This window comes from Pogona vitticeps, chromosome 4 (assembly GCF_051106095.1).
Source record: "Pogona vitticeps strain Pit_001003342236 chromosome 4, PviZW2.1, whole genome shotgun sequence".
In the NCBI taxonomy this organism is placed as follows: Eukaryota; Metazoa; Chordata; class Lepidosauria; order Squamata; family Agamidae; genus Pogona; species Pogona vitticeps.
The window spans coordinates 157,466,663-157,490,457 of NC_135786.1; the positions used below are offsets into that span (position 1 = coordinate 157,466,663).

Below are 23,795 nucleotides of genomic sequence, written 5' to 3' on the forward strand. Positions count from 1 at the left end.
TCTACTTAAGAACTTAATCCGTATTGGAAGGTGGTTCTCAAGTGGAAAAGTTCTTATGTAGAATCTGCATTTCCCATAGGAATGCATTGAAAACCATTTAATCTGTATCTGCTCTTTTCCATCCATAGAAACTAATGGGAAGCTGCTATTCCGCCTTCGACCACTAGAGGGGGATATTTTTTCTTTTTTTCCCCCTTAGGTCAGGGAACAGTGTTAAAAGCACTTCTGACGAAGCTATTTTTGAAGCAGTGGACTGAAAACCAATTAATCTGTTCTGGCTGTTTTTTTGTTATGTAGAGGTGCGTTCGTACATTGAAGCATTAGTTCCCATAGGAACTAATGCAAAGCTGGTTAATACGTACTCTACCACTAGGGGGAGAACTTTTTTTTAACCTAAGATGACCTAAGGTTAAAAAAAGAGCAGGAAAGTTTTTTTTTCCTGTTCTTATCTTGGATTTTTGTTCTCAAGTAGAAGCAAAATTTAGCAAATGGAGCTGTTCTTAAGTGGAATTGTTCTTAAGTAGGGACGTTCTTAAGTAGAGATCCCACTGTAATTCAAAGGTCTAAGTAAGAAAGCATCCAACCATGCCCCATTCGTAATGCCTAAGTTAACTGGCAAATATCATAGCATGAGCTAGCAACATAGTAAAGCGTAGCAGTCTGGAATATCTGGCTCCTATCACAATGCCTGTTTCACTAAATCACACATTCCCTTTTAACAAGTATGTGCTTCTGAGATCTAACAAGAATATAACTGTCATACAGTCTCACACATTGAAGCAGATGACATTTAACAAGGTGCTTTATTCTAGCAATCCATCAAAAACTGGAAGCGGATGGAACAGAAAAAGTGGAAGGATCCATGACGCAAAAACTGGAGAATGTTCTGAACAGTAAGTTTTGTATTCCCATCGTCAACTGTTTATAGACTTCAGGGCTTATAACATGTTTAAGCCTATTTATTCATATTTAGAGTTTACTAAAAGTAGGGTATTCTTGATGTTTATTGCAAAATCATGAAGATAGGAGGGATTGGGGCCTGATCATTTACCGAATGAACCATGACAGCACTGGAGAAGATTCCAATAGTTTTAAAATCAGGGGGGTATCTGAAGAAAAGGAAGGAACTATAGGGCTTTTTATGCCTTATGGTTGTGCCTTGAAGCTTTAAATAAAAAATTAGCAAAATAGAGAAATTGAGATTATCTGTAAAAAGGAGGAGACACATATTCTCTCACTTGAGACAAGTTTTTGTTGGATTATTAAATAATTTTATCAAATTATTGTATGATATTCCGAATTCAATTTAGGTACATTGAATATTGGCTAAGAAAATTCAAAATACATAAGCTTGCAGCTCATTTCAAAATAGGTGAACTACTAACACTGTGTTGTTGCAGTATTATTCCAGTGCTGAACAAATGGTAGCTAAAAGTCACCAACCTTTTCATTGCTACTGTGTCAAGATAGTTTCCTTAGTTATTCCCGAAGTGACTTTATTTTGGGCAGTTCTCTCATATTAGCCAATGCAATTGTGTTTAAGGGAGTTTGTCTGTATGGATGTGGGCATAGCCAAATTGATTTGTGATTTAGCACACTACTCATAACAGCTTTATTTAATCATGTAATATTTTTCTGCCCTAACAGTGCACTACTGCACATATATTTATTTGTAACTGCACATATATTTTCCACAAATTCTCTGCTCATATTGACCTCCAGTAATCTATTCATTGACACTTCCAGTGTCTGAAAGTGTGCTCTTTCAGAGAGAGATAAAGGCTTAACTTTGCACAAAGTTGTAGAAGGACAGTAGCTAGGGTTGATGTTCTAAGAGAAACAATATAATTCAAGGAAACTATTGAAAGCAATGCTGCAGAATTTAGTAAGTCGCCAAGAATTTCTAGCACAAACATGTCAAAAGAAAAACAGCTCCAGGAATAACTTAAGAATTAAGGGCTGATCAGGTCTGTTATTTCTCATATCTGTGAGTTCCTTTTAACAGCTATGTATCTCTAGAAATAGAAATCTAGTTTGAGAACTGGAGATGTTTCTGATGTTCTCTTCTAAACCCGGTCCTGGAAGAGAAAGAAAAGTTAGCCCAAGTACTTTGTACAGAAGTTTGTGGAACCCCATAAAATTGATACTCTAATCCAAGACCTGTAAACAAAACTTTTTAAAAAAGATTGAAGGGTTATGTTGTCTAATATAGAATTAGAATTTATCATACCTATTCCATAATGAGATATTTTAGCTATAACACATTCTGAATTAAAAATATCATTATATTTTAAAAGTAAAAATAAAAGAAATTGATTAAAATTTTTAAAACTGAGGTTTTTAAAAACGTTTTTCAAAATTTATTTTTATACAACCTGCTTATATCATGTAACATATTTAAATTAACTGTCGATGGCTGAACATGTAGCATGTCATCACTACATAATATCCAGAAGTGAGCAGCCACATGAAGAAACTACCTGATTTTTCAAATGACATTTTAATGCATAAACTTATGAAACTTAATCTTGCATACCGTATTTTTTGCTCCATAAGACGCACTTCCCCCCCAAATAGTGGGGGAGAAAGTACGTGCATTTTATGGAACGAATACAGTAAAAAAGGGGTTCAACCACCACCACCCAGAAGCCCCCCACTGCCATGCTGGGAGTCCTCTGAACTAGCACCAGAGACTGCTTGCTGTTTGGACCTCACCATTCTGCACTGCTGGCTTTCTAGGATCTGATTCCTGGAGCCCACCTGGAAAACCAGCAAGGCCAACAGGCCTATGGCAGCAGGCAGTGAAAACAGCCAAGGACAAAAGGGGAAAGAGTAATTCTAGAAAAACCAGGGGAAACCACAAACACAGTCCCCCACTTAGGCAGTTGATTTTCCCATATTTGGAGAAATCACAGGGGTCAGCACATCCAAAGTGCAATAGATGAACTTCACCCTGGAAAAACCACTTTGATGATCATGGTGTCTCCCCTGCCAGGTATGAGTTGGAATGGCCTCTGAACCTCCTGCCCCTTTCTGTGCCCTGTCCCCCAAAGGCATGGTGACCCCCTGGCTGTACCTCCTGATCAGAACAGGGCTGCACAGCCCCAGTCCCAAAAGAGGCCAAGAGAGCTACTCAGTGTTTTGAGGTGCCCCACCGGACCCCCATCAGGGGCTGGATGTTCCTCCCACAATCCTCCAGTGCACAGATATTAACATACCTAATATGCAGGGAAGGCGGGGAAAGCGGGGAAATTCAAACTTTCAGTTAGTGAAGAGGCTGCTTGTCAGCTTCCTTGCTAGTCCAAGCAGTTAGAGAGCTGGGAGAGAGACCTGGGACTGCCTGGTATTGTCGTTTTAAAATGTAAAATTTAGTTAGTGGGGTTAGCGCTTGGGTGAAAAGGTGCTCCCTTTGAGTTGAAACCTGCTTGTGTAGCAACGTGCATACAGTACTTGCTTTAAAAGCTGCCTAGGAAGTGTTCAGACCAGCGCTGATCAGCTGTTAGGTGGGGAGAGGGGAGGGGAAAGGAGCAGGAGCAAGAGCAGAGAAGAGCACAAAATGGCTGCCACCTGCCGGCTGCCTGCTGGCTTTTAGCTGTTTGGGGCTCTTTTTTGGCTGTTCTGGGGTCTACCAAGGCACTGTGAAGAGCAAGGCTCAGTCTACAGTACCTGGTAAGTGACTTTATTTCAAGTTTTTTTAAAGTTTCTGACCTTCCCCCACTCCTAAAAATGCATTAATTAATTTTCAATGCATTTCTATGGGAAATTTGGATTCAACTTGCAAACTTTTCAACTAGTTCTGGGCATCTAATAGAGAATGTATTTCCAAAAGGTGTTGCAGCAAGGAAACTAACTGTGCCTCGTGACTTCTAACTGGATTACAGTACCTGCTTCCTGATTTCAGCTACTATAGTTTGTATTCAGTTTTTTTGGATCATCAGGAACATTGTTCATGGCTTTGTGTGGCCTAACCTGTTGTGCCTTGCATGCTATAAACGTTCAATTATGTCAGAAAATGGAGATTTGGTCTTATGCTGAGCATGTGCTACTGCTGGTGAATGGGATCAGGCTAAGGTTTGTGATGCTGTTCTTTTGCATAACCTAAAGTAAATAAGGAAAACCAGCTGTTAAATAGTTTAATTCCACTATTTATCCTCCACACAACTAAAAGGGACCTGTCAATGCAGTGCCAAATCAGACAAACAATTTCTAACTTAATATAGGCTTGAGCTGTAGCTGGGCAGAGTTGCACAACAATCTCATCTGTCACTGAGACATTTCTATAAGCATGGGGAGGAGGTGGAGGAAAGGAAATGTAAAATATAGGTAGAGTGGTGTAGGTCTTATCACTGGCTGATAATGGTCTGTATTAATGCCACTGTTGACTGCTGTTCACTTTACATGGTTCAAATGTTATTCTGTTATAGTTTATTAAATATTTTATTACACTATTTGGTTCAGAATATATTTTCCCTGTGTTCCTCCTCTAAAAATTAGGTGTGTCTTAAGGTCAGGTGCGTCTTATGGAGCAAAAAATACGGTGTTTAAGAACATTTTAGCATTTTTCAAATAAGAGGGTTATATCAAATAAGGCCATTTGTTTATTTTGAAGTGCTGTATCTGAAAATACTAGGAGAGGTTTGCAGGCAGAGATGTTGGCATTGTTGACTGATTATATATTTTAAGGAAGTGGTTCTCTTTTTACAGTTAATTCTTTGCCCCATTCAAATTCAGTAGAGAGACTTGGATTGAATTGTCCTGCTGCAGGAGCTGAAATCACCCATAAACAAAAAAAAAATTGCTTTTTTTCTGTTGGTTCTGCAGCACTTCTGTTTTGGGATATGTGACTCCAACACTTTGAACCAGAGTTTAGGCAGTTGCAGGCAGGAAAGAAAATGGATGAAAGCATCCTTCTCTTCAGCATGTCTAGAAATGTCTCCCAGTTCCCCTGTGGGTTCTCACTTTCCAGACTAACAGTTGAGATAGAGAGTACTGCTTAGAAATATTCCATTGGCACTCGAGGAAAGTTGGGAGGAGGCAATATTCATGATTCTTCCTTCACCTTTGCTTCCTGAAAAGCTGCTCTGGAGGTTGGAGCATTCTTGGGGGCACCAGGAGAGAGACAATGCAGGGGTCTGCAGAAGGAAGGGGAAATCTAAGAGATCATCTTGCTGCATCCTCATTTCACAGGGCGAGGGTAGTAACGGATTTGGGTGTATTTTATGTACACATGAAATGGTCAGTCTAGATCCAAACAATTGTTTCTTGTTATATATGGGAAAGATTAATGTCCTTCAGTGCTTATAATGATAGTACTTGATATTTCTTATTAAGCTGAATCAGATATTTTAGAGGAGCTTCATGCAACACATACCTAGTGAGTCTAGAGATTTTGTGTTCTCTGGATGACACCAATGAGTTGTCCAGGAAAACGGAGTCACATCATAATAGTATATACTGTTCCATATTGCCAGCCCTCACTTTTCCAGTTTTTAGTAGGGTCTTTAACTTTAATTTTACATTTAACTCCATATGAATTAAAGTATTGTGGTCTTTTAAAAAAATACAGTAGTGGGTGGGAAAATTAATAGATACTTTTAGTAAATAAAAGAAGAGTACAATTGGAGAAGAATTAATTTTTGAAATCAGAAAAAATCCCAATTTATTATTTTAGATCAAACTAAATCATGCTGTTAAAATAATACCATTTATAATTAAGGAAGTAAAATTGGTACAGTTTCTTAAGCTCTTTATGCTGCTTTCTAAATAAGTGACTGGGTGGCTTTCATATTTCTCTTAGAAATTAGATTTTTTTTCAAGTGATTCTGTATCGTCCATAAAATTATGCAGAAGCAATTTGTTGTGGCAGCAATGTAACAGTTATAATAATTGTCCCTTTTTGCTCACTGTTTGCATTATATTATTTTATATAGGTAAATTCTTGGGCTTCTGAAAGAATTATTTTATTTCATTGCACTTACAAAACTTATAATATTTCCCTTACTGATGTAAGCACCGAATTGTATCACATTAATCTGTAAGGTCAAAAAATGTGACATGAAAATTTTCTTTTCCTTTGTTTGAGTTTTGGGGGTGAGGAGATTAAAGGACAGTGAACAACACAGCTTTTCACTTGATCTTACCACTGTTTGTGAAAATATTAGCTTTGAACAGTCATACTTACCAGTTCTTTTGCTGTATTTATAGTTTGCTCTGCTGGGATTTCTGTTTTCTTGTACACAGTGTTTGGTACAAAGCACTTGCCAAAATATCTGTTTTTCAGAGTCAAAACATTTGGGAATAAAATTTACATTGGTTGTTGTGGGTTTTTCAGGCTCTTTTGCCATGTTCTGAAGGTTGTTCTTCCTAACGTTTCGCCAGTCTCTGTGGCCGGCATCTTCAGAGGACAGGCTCACGGGTAGAGTTCTAACTCCAGTCCTCTGAAGATGCCGGCCACAGAGACTGGCGAAACGTTAGGAAGAACAACCTTCAGAACACGGCCAAAGAGCCCGAAAAACCCACAACAACCATTAGATACAGGCCATGAAAGCCTTCAAGAATATAAAATTCACATTTTTTTTCGTTCGACGTTTTAAATAAAACTAATTTAAAATGGAATTCACCAGCTTTCACAATAGGAAAAATATATCAGTTGTGAGACTCCACTAATTCTAATATCTGATGTCAGTAATCCTAAATGTTATAATGAAAAGAATGTTTAAATAAGCTCTAGTGTTTTAAAAAATAAAAAACGTTTGACCACCTGTCAAGATTAATGTGCATGCTCTCTCTCCGTATATGTGATGTCATATATAAAATTATGTAAAACGTTTTGTTTCTTGTTAATTTTCTTGTGCCATTTTCTCTAATCAGAAATGATGTGCTATTTTAGAAGAGCTTCTTAGCAAAAGTAGGTTCTGAGCAAAAAAATTCTATTCAGTTTTTGTAACAGCTAGAAGGAGGTTACTTCTGATGTGATGATGCTGTTCAAGCTTCTTGACTTTGCCTCAATCAATTTAAAGAATATTTATCCTGGTTTTTTGCTGATAAAATGACACACAAGCCAATTAAAAGTAGTGACATTCAAATTACAGTTGAAATGCTTGTAAAAATATGCAATGAAATGCTTCTTTTGAATTTAGTAATGAACTCGAGTTCTCTTGACTGTGCTGATCTGTGTTTTAAAAGTACCACTGTAAAATAACTAAAGTGCGAAAAAGTCCATCTGAGCTGGCTATAACTATTTCTCTCTCAAATTTTGATCAGCTTGAAACAGTACAATAAATAATGCTATCTTGCTTCTGTGTTTTATCACATGCATTTCAAAGGCACATATTGAATAGGATCATTTTAATTTGGCTCAGTATGCCTTCCTTTGAGGGCTCATATCCTTAACTTTTAAAAAATCACAAACCCGAGTCAGTGAAGATATTGTAATATTTTGGAAGGACAGAAGTTTACCAATAATATCAGCTTTGAAACATCAGATAATTGTGGGATGTAGTCCTCACTCCAACAACTATAAAATAGAGTAGAACCAAGTCTTCTGACAAAACAAAACATCTTGCATCAGGGGCTTGAAACTTCCAACAGTGTTTAAACATTATTTAGATATAACAATTATTTTACAAAGGCTACTTTTAACATGAGCAGGCCACCCACAGTGTTGACGAGAGAAAATGGCATGTAAGCCACCCAGTGAGACTGATGTAATTTTTTCATCTTTGCTTAAATTATAGTCACTAGACCAGATAATGTAGATTTTTTTTTTTACAAGCAGCTATCAAAAGGACTGAAACATTCACCTTTTTCTGGTAAATTAAAGATAAGTCTCAAAATTGAAATGGAGAGAGTAAAATGTTTGACTAGTCTTCTACATCATGTTTATTAGGAGTGAAAGAGGCAAAGGTATTTTTGTCATTCTAAAATATGTTTTATTATATTTCATCATAAGAAGTACAGTGGATAATTCTAAATATAACAAGCAAGGATCTGAACAAGTTCTTATAACATTTCCACACATAAATTCTTAAGTCAATTAAAACTGTTCTTAGTACTAATTCTGGATGCACTGAAACCAGTCAGTGTTCTCCAAAATAGTAGGAATAGGATTGTATCTGGAATAGACTCAGAGCTGATAGTCTGGCTAGTAACTTGTCATTTTGATTTTAAAAGATTTTTCTCACAAAAGAACAACTTTTAATTTATGCTGCTGTTATCACTGGTATTAAAATTCATGTTCATTCTAATGTATTATGTCACACTGAAGGAAATACGTCCATACTCATCAAATTGCTTACAAGGCATAGCTGGAACTGTAAAATTCAGCTTTGTAGCCAAAGCAAACCCTAAAGTCACCACAATTAAGTTAAGGCATTTGGTCTGGAAATGAAAGTTGCTTTAATTGTTCTGTGGTTTCCACCACATAAAAACACTTAAGAAATTAGCACTAAATTTTTTTTCTGTGTGTTTGTTAAAAGTTTCTAGTACACATTTAATAGACACATCTGTATTGAAGTAGCTTTAACTAGACACTAGTGTAATCATGATAAATGTATTAATTATATTTAGTGCTAAGTATTCTACTCCATCATATGCACCTTATTATTTTGTTTGTTCCCTTTCGTTTTTTTCAAAAAAGGAGCGAGTAATACTGCAGATACCTTGTTTCAAGAAGTTTTGGGTCGCAAAGACAAGGCAGATTCAACAAGAAATGCCCTCAATGTCCTCCAGCGCTTCAAATTTCTTTTCAATCTTCCGTTGAATATTGAAAGAAATATTCAAAAGGTATTTTATATTTTAAAATAAAATGTACCTGTGTTTTGTTTCCCCTCTAAGTAGAATATATTGCTTAAGACTAATCTCTTGGTTTTTTTTAAAAGGGAGATTATGATGTAGTCATTAATGATTATGAAAAAGCGAAATCATTATTTGGGAAGACTGAGGTTCAAGTATTCAAAAAATGTGAGTTTTGAATTTTGTTAGTTTTTCTTAGTTTTAAATAGGAAGACTAAGCATACAAAGCAAACTCCTGGTCCCTATGTGAGTTGTATCTTATGTTTATTTGGATCATTTTGCAATATCAGGAATATTTAAACAATATTTCTGACTAGATTTCTATATCAAAATATACTCTCTTGTGTACCACATACAGCAAGAGATGAAGTCAATCCTTTTTATAATAAGCGGCATGAAAACAGGAATGCACTTTGGGAGTGTATTTGTTTAGAAACCAGGTTCTAGAGCTATAGCTTATAGGTTTGCAGAGTTATTTTAGTACAACCCATTTCAGGCAAAAATTAAAATTAAGCCTGAATTCAAGGATAAGGTTTGGAATCCTAAAATTATTTTTCTATAATTCTTTGTTTTCCTGTATATTTTGTATGATTTTTGTACTGTAAGTCACATATTTCTCATTCTAAGAATTGTCATTTAGTCTTGTAGTAGCTGTAGCATACGCTGGTGATAATACAAATCAAAAGATTTAGACTGCATGTGACAAATTCCAGCTTCTCTGAGTTGTTTTTAAAAAAACCATATATAGATTATGCTGAAGTTGAAATACGAGTTGAAGCCTTACGTAATCTACTCCTGGATAAATTGCTTGAGACTCCATCAACGTTGCATGACCAAAAGCGCTATATAAGGTAAATTTTTATCCTGCTAGATATTCTACTTATTCAGTGTCTTGCATGAAACATGAATAATCAAGTTCACATTAATGGCTTAGGTAAGTCTAAAAAAGGTGCCATTCGATTCTGTTTCTTAAACTGGTTCTGATACCATTTTACTGAGAGCACAACAGAGAGTTGAGGTGTATCCTGCTTATGTTGCGACTCATTTTGTATAAAGTAAGAGCTTTATTGCATTACTAACGGCATAAAGTCTTGTGCCTGTAGCAGTCAAAAGGTGCTTCTCAATACCCTGTTTCCCCAAAGATAAGACCTAACCTGAAAATAAACCCTAGTATGATTTTTAGGATGCTCATAATTAAAGCCTTACCCCCCAAATAAGCCCCATTTACCATATTTTTTCCATGTAAAAGACTATACTTTTGTCTAAAATCTTTAGAGTAAAAATTGAGGGTCGTCTTATACATGGAAGTAAGCTGAAAAAGAACAAAAACAAGTGGATGGGAAGCAGGGATCAAAGCGGTACTGCAGCGCTTCGATCCCTTTCCCCCTACACTTGCTAAGCCCCACTTACATTTCTTAATTTTGGATTAGAAAAGGGGGGTGTATTATACATGGAAAATACAGTGAGTGAAACCCTACCCCCCACACACACCATTGTGCAGCAACCAGAAGAAGATGACATGACTGTATTTGAATAAATGTAGATGGTTGTACATGAAAGAAATAAAACATTCCCTAAAAATAAGCTCTAATGTATTTTTGGAGCAAAAGTTTTATTTTCGGGGAAACACGGTAGATGAAGCAATTCAGTGGGTCTAGTGGAGCTTGCCATTTCTCTCTCTCTCTCTCTCCTTCTGGCCTTGTTCCAGCCTGAGTGCTGCTTTCAATCACTGTGAGAAGATGCTGTGGGCATCTTGTCTTTGCAGCAGTTGAGGATCCATATTTGTCAAGTTATGTCTGTCATCTCCTTGTTCTGCAACTCAGACGTTCAGGAAATTACAGGCTAACGTCTGTTCTTGGGTAAAATGATGAAAGGCAATACTAAAGATAGCATTCACAAGCATATAAAAGAACAGATCCTATTGTGGAAAAATCCGAATAGCTTCTTCAAAGCTAAGACTTAATGTTTTAAGCTTTTAGATTAGAAGGTAAGTATATAGCTGAATTCAGCAGTATACTGTTTATTCAGCAGACCTTGTATATTAGGATTTTCAAAAAGTTCTTAAATACTCTTGCTAACATCTCATGAGTAAACAGCACTCAGGGAACAAAAGGACAGATCATGTTGTGATTTGGTAAGTGGGTAAAGAACAGAAACAAGGGACGTGGTGGCGCTGCGGGTTAAACTGAAGACCAGCAGTCGTAAGATTGAACCCATGGGACAGAGTGAGCTTCCGTCGCTTGTCCCAGCACCTGCCAACCTAGCAGTTCGAAAGCATGTAAAAATGCGAGTAGATAAATAGGTACCACAACGGTGGGAAGATAACAGTATTCTGTGTCTAGTCACACTGGCCACGTGACCACGGAAACTGTCTACAGACAAACGCTGGCTCTACAGCCTGGAAATGGGGATGAGCACCACTCTCTAGAGTCAGACATGACTGGACTAAATGTCAAGGGGAACCTTTACCTAAAGAACAGAAACAGATAGGGATAAATGAATAGTTCTCACAGTGGACAGCAATAAGAAATGGCCCCATCCCCAAAGGGAACAAGTGCTTTTTGATTTGTTATTAAATTAAGCTAGGATTGCAGACTGAGGTGCTCCAGTTAGCAGGTGATAATCAATTCCAGAGAGTGATGAGCTTGGTTTTGAAAGAAGCTGCCATGTTAGTAGCTGAAATTTATTATGCAAAAGTGAGTCACGATTAGAGTAGGCCCATTTGAATCAGTGGAACTTGCAGAGAAGTTAAATCACCTAATCCCCACTGATTCAATGAGCCTACTCTAGTGTGACATACTACAGTAAGCAATGGGGTGTTAGCCAATGTGTTTCGCAGGTATCCAAACAGTGTGTTTTTTGTTCCTTAACAAGAGCCTTTGGGCCTTTTAACGTGCAGGTGTTTTCATCACGTTATGTTAGGAAGATGGTAGAGGGAAGTGTGCATGCTTTTCCATTACAAATCATGAATTGGCTTCAATAAACAGCTGAATGAGAGTCTTGCATACATCCTTTTTCTCTAACCTCAGGCTGTGAAGACAGATAATGAGTAAATGTTCTGTCGCCAAATATATTCTACCAGCTTACATTTCTTTGGCAGCTGAAGCTGATCCAAGAGCTTAAAGAAAGTTTCTGTGGCTTCTTTCTGTTTTTCCCTTAGGGGTATAGGAGAACTGAACAGGCAATGTTCACCTAAGTGGAAAGTTGCAGCAAGGCAAGACGTACAGTGGGAGGAGTTGCACCCTAAAAATCTGGATACTAACAAGAAGTGCAACTTATTGAAAAACTGTGTCTCTTTATCTCCCTCTTTTAAGGGATTGGATAGATTAGTTTGTTGCCTTTTCAGCTTTTTAGTGAAAGGATAGAAATCTTGAGTACTTGCCAACATTAAAGAAATTTGTGCTGGCTTAACTATATCCCTCTGTTTACATTACTGCCAAGCTTCTCACTGTCCGTATGCTGAGTGGGGACTTAATGAGACTTAAAACGATTCGGTTTGGTATGTTATCAGGATTTTATAGGCCCTCCCATTTAGTATTACTGTGCATTTGTAATGAGGATATTATTAGTTTTTATCTCATAGATTGGGCTGAGGCACATTAATGCAGCATCTTTGCAAGTTATAGATGGAAAAACTCATAGGAACCTTATGTTTCTCTGCGAGTTCTGCTGACAGCAGGCAAGATATAAATGAAAAAATAAATGTTTATAGTTGGCTGTCCTCACTTTTGTAGGCTGTTGTAGAGTCCAGTGGCACCAGAACAAAATAAGTATTTAAAATGTTGTGAGGCAAAAAGTATGAGCCCACAATACCACAGTCTAGCAAAATAAAAAAATCAAGTGGAATCACCATAATCCTGTTATATCTCCATTGCTAGATATTTCCTGTTTTAACGTCAAGTGAACCACTGTCTATAAAATTTGCTGTCATAAAAAACTTCTTAGTTTTAAAGGTGTTACAAGATTCTGTCTTACAGTTGCTAGGCTTTAGGACAAACTGTTTTTGCTATAACAGACCAATGTGGCTAACTCTTAATTATTTCCATTTAACTTTTTTGATTTCCCCCTTTTATATATACCTGGAAGCACCTCAAGAGATCTAGCCTCTGCAGCTGATTAAGAATTTGTTGAAAACAAACAAGAACAATGGTATTACTAATAGTGGCAATTCACAAGCACTTGTGGGATAGTGTCACATCTGAACCCTCATTTCTTCAATATTATCACTTTACAGATATCTTTCTGATCTTCATGCAGAGGGGGACCCAGCTTGGCAATGTATAGGTGCCCAGCACAAATGGATTCTGCAGCTTATGCACAACTGTAAAGAAAGCTATGTTAAAGAACAGAGAGGTAAGTATATTTCTGCTTGGAAAAGTACCTGCTTGAACTTAAAAGAAAAATGCAACTTTTTTTCTCTGTTTTGGTGAATTAACAAAATAATTGTTTTTAGTATACACTTTTGATCAGCCTTATTTTAAAATTAATGTTCACATTTTTCTTTGAGCGAATAAGTGTATCAACTTTCAACAAGCCTACAGGTGGAATTGTTTTCTCTCTCACCTATGTTGGCAGATCATCTTTCAATAGTGAAAATAATTTGACTGCTACCTGTCTAAATAAGAATAATATCCGGCTATATCTTGCTGCTACCAATACTCCTTGATTGTTGTTGTTTGTTTTAACTGACCAGGATAAGTAGTGGCAGCTGGATATTACTCCTAGCCCTTACTCACCACTATGACAGTTCTTAGGATCTACTGCCTATGTTGGGTACAACTAAAAGAAAAATAATCTAACCCATATTCCAGTGCCCCTAAAGATGCATTACCTTGATCACTTAATGAGAAAGATAACTTGATTTAAGTGGAGTTTATTTATTAAATACCTTGTCCTTAAATTTGATATTCTAAATGAGGCACGCAAAATTTAAACTGCCTATACACTCTCCTAAATAGTACAATTTAATAAGAGTGCAAATAAAGGCCTATACAGTTTAGAAGCCACACTAAAGATAGTGATAACAAAAGCTTCAAAATAATCCTAGGCATGTCTGAGATCATACTATGGAAAATAGGGGATGGAACAGTAAAACACTTCTGCAAGAGTTTTTTTGTCTTTGAGAGAGAGGCTTAAAATCTGCTATGAGTTGGATTGCAACCTATTTTATTATGCTGACTCTTAAATTTTCTTTTCTAGTGTTATAGCAGGGTTGTATGCTTCCTTCTGGCGCAACTAAAATTGCCAGTAGCTTTGCCTGAGAGCTGGGAAATCGTGCAGATTGTTTGTTACTCTTTTGCATCGTTTTCTAGCATTTTATCCACCTTGCCATGAATGAGCTGTCTTTGTTTGATCAAATAGGCCAACATGGCCTGTGTCAAAGAAACCTTTTCAATTTGTTATCCCAGCAGCTGGTTCTCCTCTATTGCCTTTGCGTACTGTACATCTGGAACAAGGTCTCTTGCAGCTGGGAGCTATTTTATGTCTAACCCACATCCCCTGTTCCTAATAGAAATATTCTTTTAACAGAGGATGTCAAGCAAACCTTTAATACAGTATCAGAAATTAAAATATTGATCATAACAGGGCTTGGCATTTGTTTCCAGCATCTTTGTCAGTTTAGCAGTTTTGACAGCTTTGGATAGCTCTGATCTATTTCCCTTTCTTCCTTCTTAAAACAGTATGATGAACCTGACTACAAAGTGAATTTTAATAAACCTAGGCTGAAATCCAGCAGTGTAACATGCCAGATAAGGCTGATGATGTCATCAGTTATGTGGATTTTGTGAGAAGTTAAAACTTTCCAATTCTGCCCACCTCCAAAGGTCCAAAAGCACTTATAGGACCCTGTGTTTGTGGGAAAGCCATTGGAGGCAACAGAAGTCTTTAATAAAATTGTTGCTACTGATAAAATTATCCCTATCCTTTGGCCCCCAATGATTTCTCTGCAACAAAAGGGATCCTAAGGAAGGAAGACCTTCAGGGGAAATTGGAACTTCTTAATTCCTGGAACACGGCTGTGTTTGCTGACATCATCAGCCTTACACAGCTTAAGTCCTGCTGCTGGATTCCAGCTACTGAGATATAAAGTTTCTGGAAAAGTTAAAGCCAAGGCGGGGGCAAGGGACTCTTTTGTTGTTTTTATTTTGCAGGGAAAAGACAGTTGAGAGGGCCACTGAAAAAATATGCAATACCTATTTTTAATATTATTCATTTATTAAAGTCATTAATGCAGGGAACATAAAATGTATTTTATATGTACTGGTTGGCCCATAAAATTACTGTTGTTGTATATTACATTAAAATATACATCCAAGCAATAATTATAAAATTACTAGATTTTAAAACTAACAATTTAAAATGGTACTACAAGCCACTGATTCCTAAAAAAAAAAGACCCGAACATCTATGGGGATTCCCCCATAAAATGCAAGAATACTAGTTTAACGTGAAACAAGAGGAAGACAAAGAGAAGGCAAAGGTTGTGTAGCCTGCTTAATTAACTTGTAAACCGCCCAGAGAGTGCTTTAAGCTCTGTGGGGTGGTATATAAGTAGCACGCTTTGGTTTTTGCTTTGCCGTGCTAGAGGACAGATCTGTTTAGTAGAATCCTAGGTGGTATTCCTGGACAAAATACCTAAAGATATTATGTCCTCTGAAACAATTAAACGTTTATTTCCAAGATAAAATTCTGAACCTCCTCAGAAATCATTTGTGGAGCTTAGTAACATGTTATATTAAAAGCTTTTATTTATTTCTGCATTATGAAGTATTATTTAATAATAATATTTTAAAAACTCCGGGACGGCAAGGAGACACCTTTTAAAAAGTTTTTCAGGCCTTCACATCTCTGTTTAAACATGTTATGTTGTAGAATCTGAAAATGTAATAAAATGACAGTTAGGCAAAATCTAGCACTCATAAACTCGGTGCTCTGGTCTAAAGTTGCTCTAAGAACATCCATGTAAGCCCGATTATCTTGAATCTGTTTGAGTTAAGCTAAATTTCAGGCCTCTGATCGGATTAAACCAGTTCCAGTTACTCTGAATTTCAAGCAATTTATTTAAGATAACCATTCATAAGCAACAATGTGTCAGTAGATATTCGGCTTTCTATGGCACTTTTTCAAGAAATGCTCATAGTAGATTCCATCATATATTAAAGCATGTGAAAATATTGTAAGGTAAAGGTTCCCCTTGACATTTAGTCCAGTCGTGTCCGACTCTAGGGCACAGTGCTCATCCCCGTCTCCAAGCCGTAGAGCCAGCGGTTGTCCATAGACAGTTTCCGTTGTCATGTGTCCAGCGCAACTATACATGGAATGCCATTACCTTCCCACCGTGATGGTACCTGTTTATCTACTCACGTTTACATGCTTTCAAACTGCTAGGTTGGCAGGACCTGGAACAAGCAACGGGAGCTCACTCTGTCACATGGATTTGATCTTACAACTGCTGGTCTTCTGACCTTGCAGCACAGAGGCTTCTGCGGTTTAACCCTCAGTGCCACCACGTCCCTCCGAAAATATTGTATTCATACATAAATACCAAGAAGTTCCACACCAAGTCTGCATCTTCTTAAAATTTAAAGTCCATATCTATACTGTGCAGCTGTTTCAGTAGGGTTCAAATTAGTTGCTCATTCCCTCCATGTTACAGGGAAAACAGGAGCATGTGCAGCCACGGCTGAATATTTGGATCCTGTCCCCTTCTCACTTGCCGATTTTTTGGCAGAGAGAGCCTTCTCACTCATAATCTAAAATGGCAGCCTATAGTTGGCAGGTAAGGCAACCAGTTTTAAACAAACACAGTTCTAAAAAAATACTTACTGCAATAGTATATAAATACAGACAGATTGGGCTGTGATTACACTGGCAAACCAAATTGGAGCAATTCAGTTTTGCTGCTGTTTGTTTCACAGCCTCTTTTACACTTCTGTTCACATTAGGTGATCACACAGAGACCGCAGATTGTTTCCACACTGGCCTCCCAGTCTGGTACATTTCATTGTGCACCACAGCCCCCCTCTATTGATTCCTGGCTTTCCTTTTATTGTTCATTGTAAAGCACTGGCTTTAGAACAGGGGTCTCCAACATGCAGCCCGGGGGCCATTTGCGGCCCGCCAGATGATAGTTTGCGGCCCCACCTTGCCTCCCCCCCGAAGCACCCATGCGTCCTCTGCTGTCAAGAGTTTAAAAAAAGCCTTGCCTCGCTTGCCGGCTCTCCCCCAAGACAGCGCCTCTTGCTCCCTCAATCCGGAACTGCAGCCTGCCGGCCAGCCCACCTGTCTTCTGGCTAAGGAAACTCCTGGGCGGCTTCCTCGGGCTCTTGCTCCGCTTGGCGGAAAATCTGATGCGGCCCAGCCTCACCCAGACTCTGCCTCCAGCGGCCCCCAGGTAAATTGAGTTTGAGACCCCTGCTTTAGAATGTTGTACAGTGGACCCTCGACTTACGAAATTCCCTACTTACAGAAATTTCAAGGTACGAAAAGCTCCCGCAAAATTTTTATTCAACTTGCGGCCAGAGCTTCGACCTACGAAAGGCAGGGGAAAAGGGTGGGAAATTAAAAGCAGGCCCTGCTGCCCTCTTGTCCCCTGTCCCCAGTGCCCTCTGCCTCCTGTGGACAGGAGGCAGAGGGCATCAGGGACAGGAGACAAGAGGTCAGCGGGGGCTGCTTTGAATTTCCCACCCTTTCCGCGCCCGCTGCCGGCTTTCAGGGCTTAGAAAGCTGCACCCGCTGCCCTCTTGTCTCCTGTCCCCGGTGCCCTCTGCCTCCTGTCCCCACGGGGATGGGAGGCAGAGAGCAGCAGGTGCAGCTTTGGAAGCCCGGGATTTTTTTTCCTTTGGCTCGAAAGGATTAAATGGTTTTCAATTGATTCCTGTGGGAAATGAACCCTCAAACTACAGAATTTTCGATTTGCGGCCACCGTTCCAAAATGGATTAATTCCATAAGTCGAGGGTCCACTGTATGGTGTTAGGGAAAAGAGACAGTTTTCCAAGGTTCTCCATAACATAGAAATGCATACCATTGGACTAAAGTATCCTCTACTCTAATTCTTAGGTGTTTTTATATTTTATGTGTATTTTTATCTCTCTTTTTTTGTCCATGCAGAGGTGATCCAGTGCTAAACGAATGTGTCAAGGTGATCTAGTGCTAACTTGGTAGTGGGCAAGTTTCCTGCTAAGCTAGGTGTACAAGCTTGCATGCACAACTGCACTTCCCTCCGTGCAGCTGTCTTCCTCCTCCGTGCAGGGATCACATTAGGTTCTGGTTGGGGCAGAATCCAATGCACAGGGGGTGGAGTCATGAACACATGCAGGGGTGAAGCCATGAGAGAGAGAGAGACGCTGAGCCCCATCCAACGGGGCTGAAAATTAAAGGGTATGTTGGTAGTGGGGTTGTTTTTCCCCCCAATATTTTGGGGTGACTAGGGAGAAAGATCGCAGGTATGGGTGTTCATGCTGTCCAAAACATCATGGCCAGCTTAGCATGTCACCAGAATGCCCTCCACAGTCATGGAGAACAAAAGAACTGATCACATGGGAAAAACACAGTTTGAACCACTCTGGCTTTTAAAAAAGTACACACACCCAGCAACAGGGAAAGAAAAAAAATCTGTATCTTAAGCAAAAAGTACTGGGCTAATTCACATGGGCCTTGGCATCATGCGATCAAATTAAAAAGGTCAAATTCATCCATTCTGCTTCCTCAGCAAATCCCATATTATTTACCAGTGTAGTTGCAACCATATGCCAATGGAGAAAGAGGAGGTTTCTGATTCAAAACTAGGGCAGGTAAAACTTTTACAGTAGTTTCATAGATCTTACTTCATTGTAAAACTAAAATAGGTAGCCTTTTTCAGAATACAGTACTATGTAATTTCTTGCTTAATTATTTTAAAATAGTAGTTGGCTATTTTTGTTTACAATATTTTCCTGAAGGCTTTAGATCTCAGAGTATAATTTATACCACAAATAATCCTATGAATCAGAATCTCCCCCTTTATTCCAAGCCTTCCCACTGAGGTCAACATGGACAGATGGAAATGCAGGAATAGATGGTACTGTATAAAAAAATAAAAAAATCATACAATATGCAAGCTTTCATGGGTAAATCTCGCTTCCTCAAAGCAAGTACCAAAAGTCCAAACATTTGTGGTAAGTTGGGGTTTAAAATAAAAGCCCCCCCCCCTTTCATTTCAGTGGACAAATAGAACTCTTTAAGACAGAACACATTCAGGATTATACTGTTTGCATAACGAACTGAAAAAAAAACTTCACCATCTACCAACAGGCTTCATTTTTACAGAATTGATGGGAAAACTGCTGTTTTTTTTTCCTTTTCCTCACTATAGTTATAGTAAAACAACTGGACTAGATTCAGATTTGGTCATAGTTAGAGAAAACCCACTAATTCCATGAAAATTAAATCAGTCACATTGATTTCAGTAGATTTGCACAAAGTGTAACTGAGCCTGGCCCATCCGACACCATTTAGTATTAAAAAAGGACTTGCTTGTTTTAAATGTATTGCGAAAACTGCATCTAGCACCATTTGAAATGTATCAGTAATTATGACAGCAAATGTTTGAGACTCATTTTCCCCGCCCCCAATGCCTTTTTCAGCATACATTTCAGTATGCTTCACTGGCCTATTTTCTAAATATAGAGGCCATACTGAGAACAAACAAGACATTTTGAAATGTATTGTTGATTCAGGCTAATTTTAAAGGAACTTCCTTAATTTCTTGTTTCGGCAAATTGAAAGTCTTCTGTGTGGTGTGTTTGAAAGGAATCCTATCCTCCTTGTGTCGGTGCAGGCTTTAGGCGCTGCCTGTTTGGTCAACAAGCAACAGTGGGTGGTCGGACTGTAGCACAGAACAAGGGCCTGCTGTGAGCAGGAAAAAATGTTCAAAGGTGTTTAAGGGCGGTGAGGAAGTCTGCTGCCCTTCAGAGACTCCAAGAGCTATAGATCAGTGTTTCTTCTCAGCTATTGTAGCTTTTGTGCAAGCCTGCTCTATGGTGTGCAAGGAAATACAGTACCGTTTTTTACATTCTGGGTACATCTGGACACCTTTCATGAATTTTATGTACATATCACAAGGTTCCATTAATAACTCTGCTGGGGCATTTTCTTTATCTGACAAACTTTGCTTTATATAAGTGAAGATCGTGTTAGATAAGAAAAAATGTCTACTAAAATTAAGATACTAAATAGTTAATGGCAGCTTGTCAGTATTTTTATTCTAAGACAAATAGAAGTAAACTGTTGTCAGCTCTATCACCACTTCAAACTGTTCATCTTATTTATCATACTTAGGACAAACTAGACTGAGAGTTAAGGGAAATTGCTGTAGATTTAATATAAATATATTCTGGCAAAAACAAAATTGCAACCAAATGTGTGTTCAGTGTTTTTTTTTTTTTTCAAAACTTAAATCTAAATACGTTGAAGTTAATTACTCCTATTGAGACTAGACATCCAGCAAATTTACCATACTAAGAGAGACTGTCAATTGCGTAACTCTTGCCCAAACTATTATCTAGCAAATTTGTATCTAATTGACTCTGAGCAAAATACCTGCAGACTGTTCAAAGCTCTTGAGATTAATATGTTAAATTAGGGAGCAAATTTGGACTGGTATTGAAGTCTTCACATGCAAATATGTTATGTGGGTTGTATAAGTGTGATACATTTATTAGTGTATGTGCATACATATGTTTGGATTTGGATGCCATTGAGACTGCCTGTGACTTTATCAACTATCAGAAATATTTATTTTGATGGACGCCTGGCATTTATACCACGGAAACAGTTACTAGCAGAGTATTTATGGGGCATGGACAGAGCCCCAGAGTCCTCATTGTCATTCAGTGTTGTGTATTCCTTGACCATTGGTCATGTACAAAACCACACCACAAGTCCAGACCAAAAAAACACATGTGTAAGCACAGGATATAGAGCATTATATATGTAGATTACAGTACCTATAAATGTAATTTTAAATACTATACAAAAAGCTTAAAAAGTAGCCATGTTAGCTAGCATATCAGGGAAAAACAAAAGAAAAATAAAAAAATCAAGAAGACAAAAATGTTGTGGCACCTTAAAGACTAAGTGCTATACTTTAATGCAAGCTTTCGTGGACAAGACTGTCTGAAGAAGTGGACTTGTCAACAAAAATCTCACATTAAAATATATCAGTTAGTCTTTAAGGTGCTACACTGTTTTTGCCTTCTTGATTTTTCTGAATATATATATATATATATATTTCCTAATATACAAAAGCTAAAAAGAATCCATTTAGAAAAGTGTGCATTTCCAATCAGGTGAGCCAACTGGCACATTGTTTGTTGACATGCTTTTGTCTTAAATACATCTTACATTTCCTGGTTACATTTTGGTATAGTGAGCCTGTTTTCATGCAAGGAGCAGTTTAGGAACATTCCAGACAGTAAGGATGTCATAATGCCCTTTCTTTCAGTATATCGTATACCCAAACACTTTGTGTCCATGTACTTGTGGAATCATTTGAATTGTTAATGCAGTAAGGGGGAAAGTAAGCAATTGTTGGGTTCTTGAAATAGTATTATGCAGTTTTAAATGCCCACACTTTTTGTTACAGTGTGTGTGTGTGTGTGAGGGAGATACAGATTGGAATACTGATTTATGCAGTAAATTCTTTTTCTACACTCCAATATGTAGTCCTGAAGCGCTATCTCCTGGACAACATGGAAAACAGTCAGCTTTGCTAATGCACTCCAGATGTTCATTAGTCCTGAGGGTATATCTGCTGTTATAGTTCCCTGCTCCTGTGTTATACTTTCTTGTAATGCTAGACAACCAATTAAGAAATTAGTTTCATGTTAAACTTTCTTTTCCTGGTACCACTGCAAACTGATGATGTGGTTTCTGGTGGAACAAGAGAGTATTCTTTGGCCCTGTTTTCTATTATTGTTGAATAAACAAACCATTGGTCGTGGCAGGGGGTGTTTGTTTTTGTTTTCATTGCTGGAGTCACCATTTAGTGTATTCATCCCCTCATCATATCAATCCAGTGTGAAAGAAGGAATTTGAGTGGATAATACAAAGGATCATTTTTTAAGTTAGTGTGTACTTTATAAAATAGCATAGCAGGGATGAGATCCTAATTACAGTAAATTTTTTGCATCTGATTCAGGCAGCGCATAAATAAAAGATCCAGTAATTAAGAAGTCTATTTCAAAATCAGAAGCACATAGTCTTTCTTTCTATAAATACCAACTACTTCTCAAAACCTGCAGTGTAAGATACATGTTCCAAAAACTTTTTTTAAGTTTCTAAAAAATGTTGTTACAATGCTTTAAAAGTTGGTTATAGTGTAAATATATGGAGAAAGAATCTATGTAATTTTAATGTATGGAGAAGTGTATTTCAGTTGAAAACACTCTTGCCAACTGAATAATTCTTTTTTTTTTCTTAACTGTTTTCTTTCAACGATTTCAGGAAATTTACAGATTATTTGGCTTAGTTTTAGGATCCTGAGCCAAAACCATGTATATATGTAAAAATGAGTGATTCAAAGCATTTTGAATTTCAACAGGGTTTCTAGAATACCCTTGTGAATTTGGGTTGAAGGGGAAAATATCATAATTAGTATGCTTTCCTTTTTGTTTGATTGATTTGGTTTTCCTGTTTAAAAGAGGTTAGGTTAATGGTAATTTAATTAGCGTAAAAGTCATTCTGAAAATGCTAGTTGAATCTCTACATTCCTAGTAAATAAATCTATAGGAATAGATGTGTTTTTCAAGTGATCTTGCAAATTATATGTTTACTATGTTTTCTTGTACAGCATAGATGCCTGAGTTTTATCCTAAGCATTGTTTTTATGCAATATTGCCATTAAACAACTTGTCTAGTTTGAATGATAATTCCTTGTAGGGGAACAGTTTCTTTGGACTTGTTGCTTTTAGACATGAAGAATAAGATCTCTAAGCTGGCATATAGTTTTTGCTTAGAAGGCCATGTAGTACTATATATACATTGCACATATTTTAAAAAAAATTAAAAAGCATTCAGATTAATATTTATGGCACTTAAAATACAGTTGTACTTGACTCCTACAAACATGGAAATTTTACTCAAAATATTTTGTTTGTTTCGTCGGTCGTTCAGTCAGTTGGTTGGACACACAGATGCTTCAGTAACACATTATAATCCTCAAAATAGAGGCTCCTTACGCCAGGATGGGCCTATTATGTCATCCATTGGTTCTGCAGGCTTGTCTGTCAGCAGTTGCAGAAGAATCTTTCTGTGCTTAAACAAGACCAAACTAAGTATAGCAGGGAGACATATATTTTATATATTTCCTAGTCACATAAGAAGCAGGAAGAGGGGTTCTTTTCTTCTTGAAACAGAGAGTGCGGCCAAGGGAAGTCAGCCCAGACCTGCTTTACTTTCTTAGATGGTTGTGGTTTCCACAGATATTTTTCTTTAACCCAGCTCAATTGTCATAGTGAAGGTGGACCAGGAGACAATACTAAAATTGTGGTGGGTAGTTAAGGAAGAGTTTGAGGAAAGTTAAGCAAAAGCTAATTTGAATTTCGTTGTTGAGCAGGGAATCAAAATGGACCAGTCTTGGATTAGTGTGTGCTAATCCAATCTAAGTAATAGCTATTCAGATAGTAAAGTTACCAGACTGTAGGGTTTTTTCTTTTTTTTTAAATACCAATTTGTATTTGTTCCTCATTTATTGCATACAGTTTTATTTGTATCATCTTATGTTTAGTTGCAGGAATACTATGTGTATGAAGTTACTGAAAGTGCTAGATATGTTGTGTTATCTGTGAAAATGGCTCTTCCCCTAAATCATATTTGTAATTGCGGTGTAGACTGTAAGTGCACAGCTGTCGGGTGCTTTGAGAGCATAGGTTGTGATATGGCTTTCCTCTCTTTTCAACCACATTTCCTTAATTGCTCAAATATGTAGGTTGATTTGAGGTTATGAATTTCCCCACTCCAA

General features: G+C 37.6%; 1 protein-coding gene and 1 pseudogene across 11 annotated transcripts in view; one reads left to right on the plus strand and one right to left on the minus strand.

Annotated features, from left to right (window-relative positions):
• Positions 1–23,795, plus strand: part of EXOC2 (exocyst complex component 2) — a 130,432-nt gene that overhangs the window by 43,542 nt on the left and 63,095 nt on the right. For all 11 annotated transcript variants that reach the window (XM_078393414.1, XM_078393412.1, XM_072998560.2 and 8 more), the window contains exons 7-11: positions 813–893; positions 8,639–8,784; positions 8,880–8,961; positions 9,542–9,644; positions 13,028–13,146. In XM_078393414.1, the coding sequence (XP_078249540.1) occupies positions 813–893; positions 8,639–8,784; positions 8,880–8,961; positions 9,542–9,644; positions 13,028–13,146 (531 nt within the window). The remainder of the gene's footprint in view (positions 1–812; positions 894–8,638; positions 8,785–8,879; positions 8,962–9,541; positions 9,645–13,027; positions 13,147–23,795) is intronic.
• Positions 2,849–3,003, minus strand: LOC140707126 (U1 spliceosomal RNA; annotated as a pseudogene).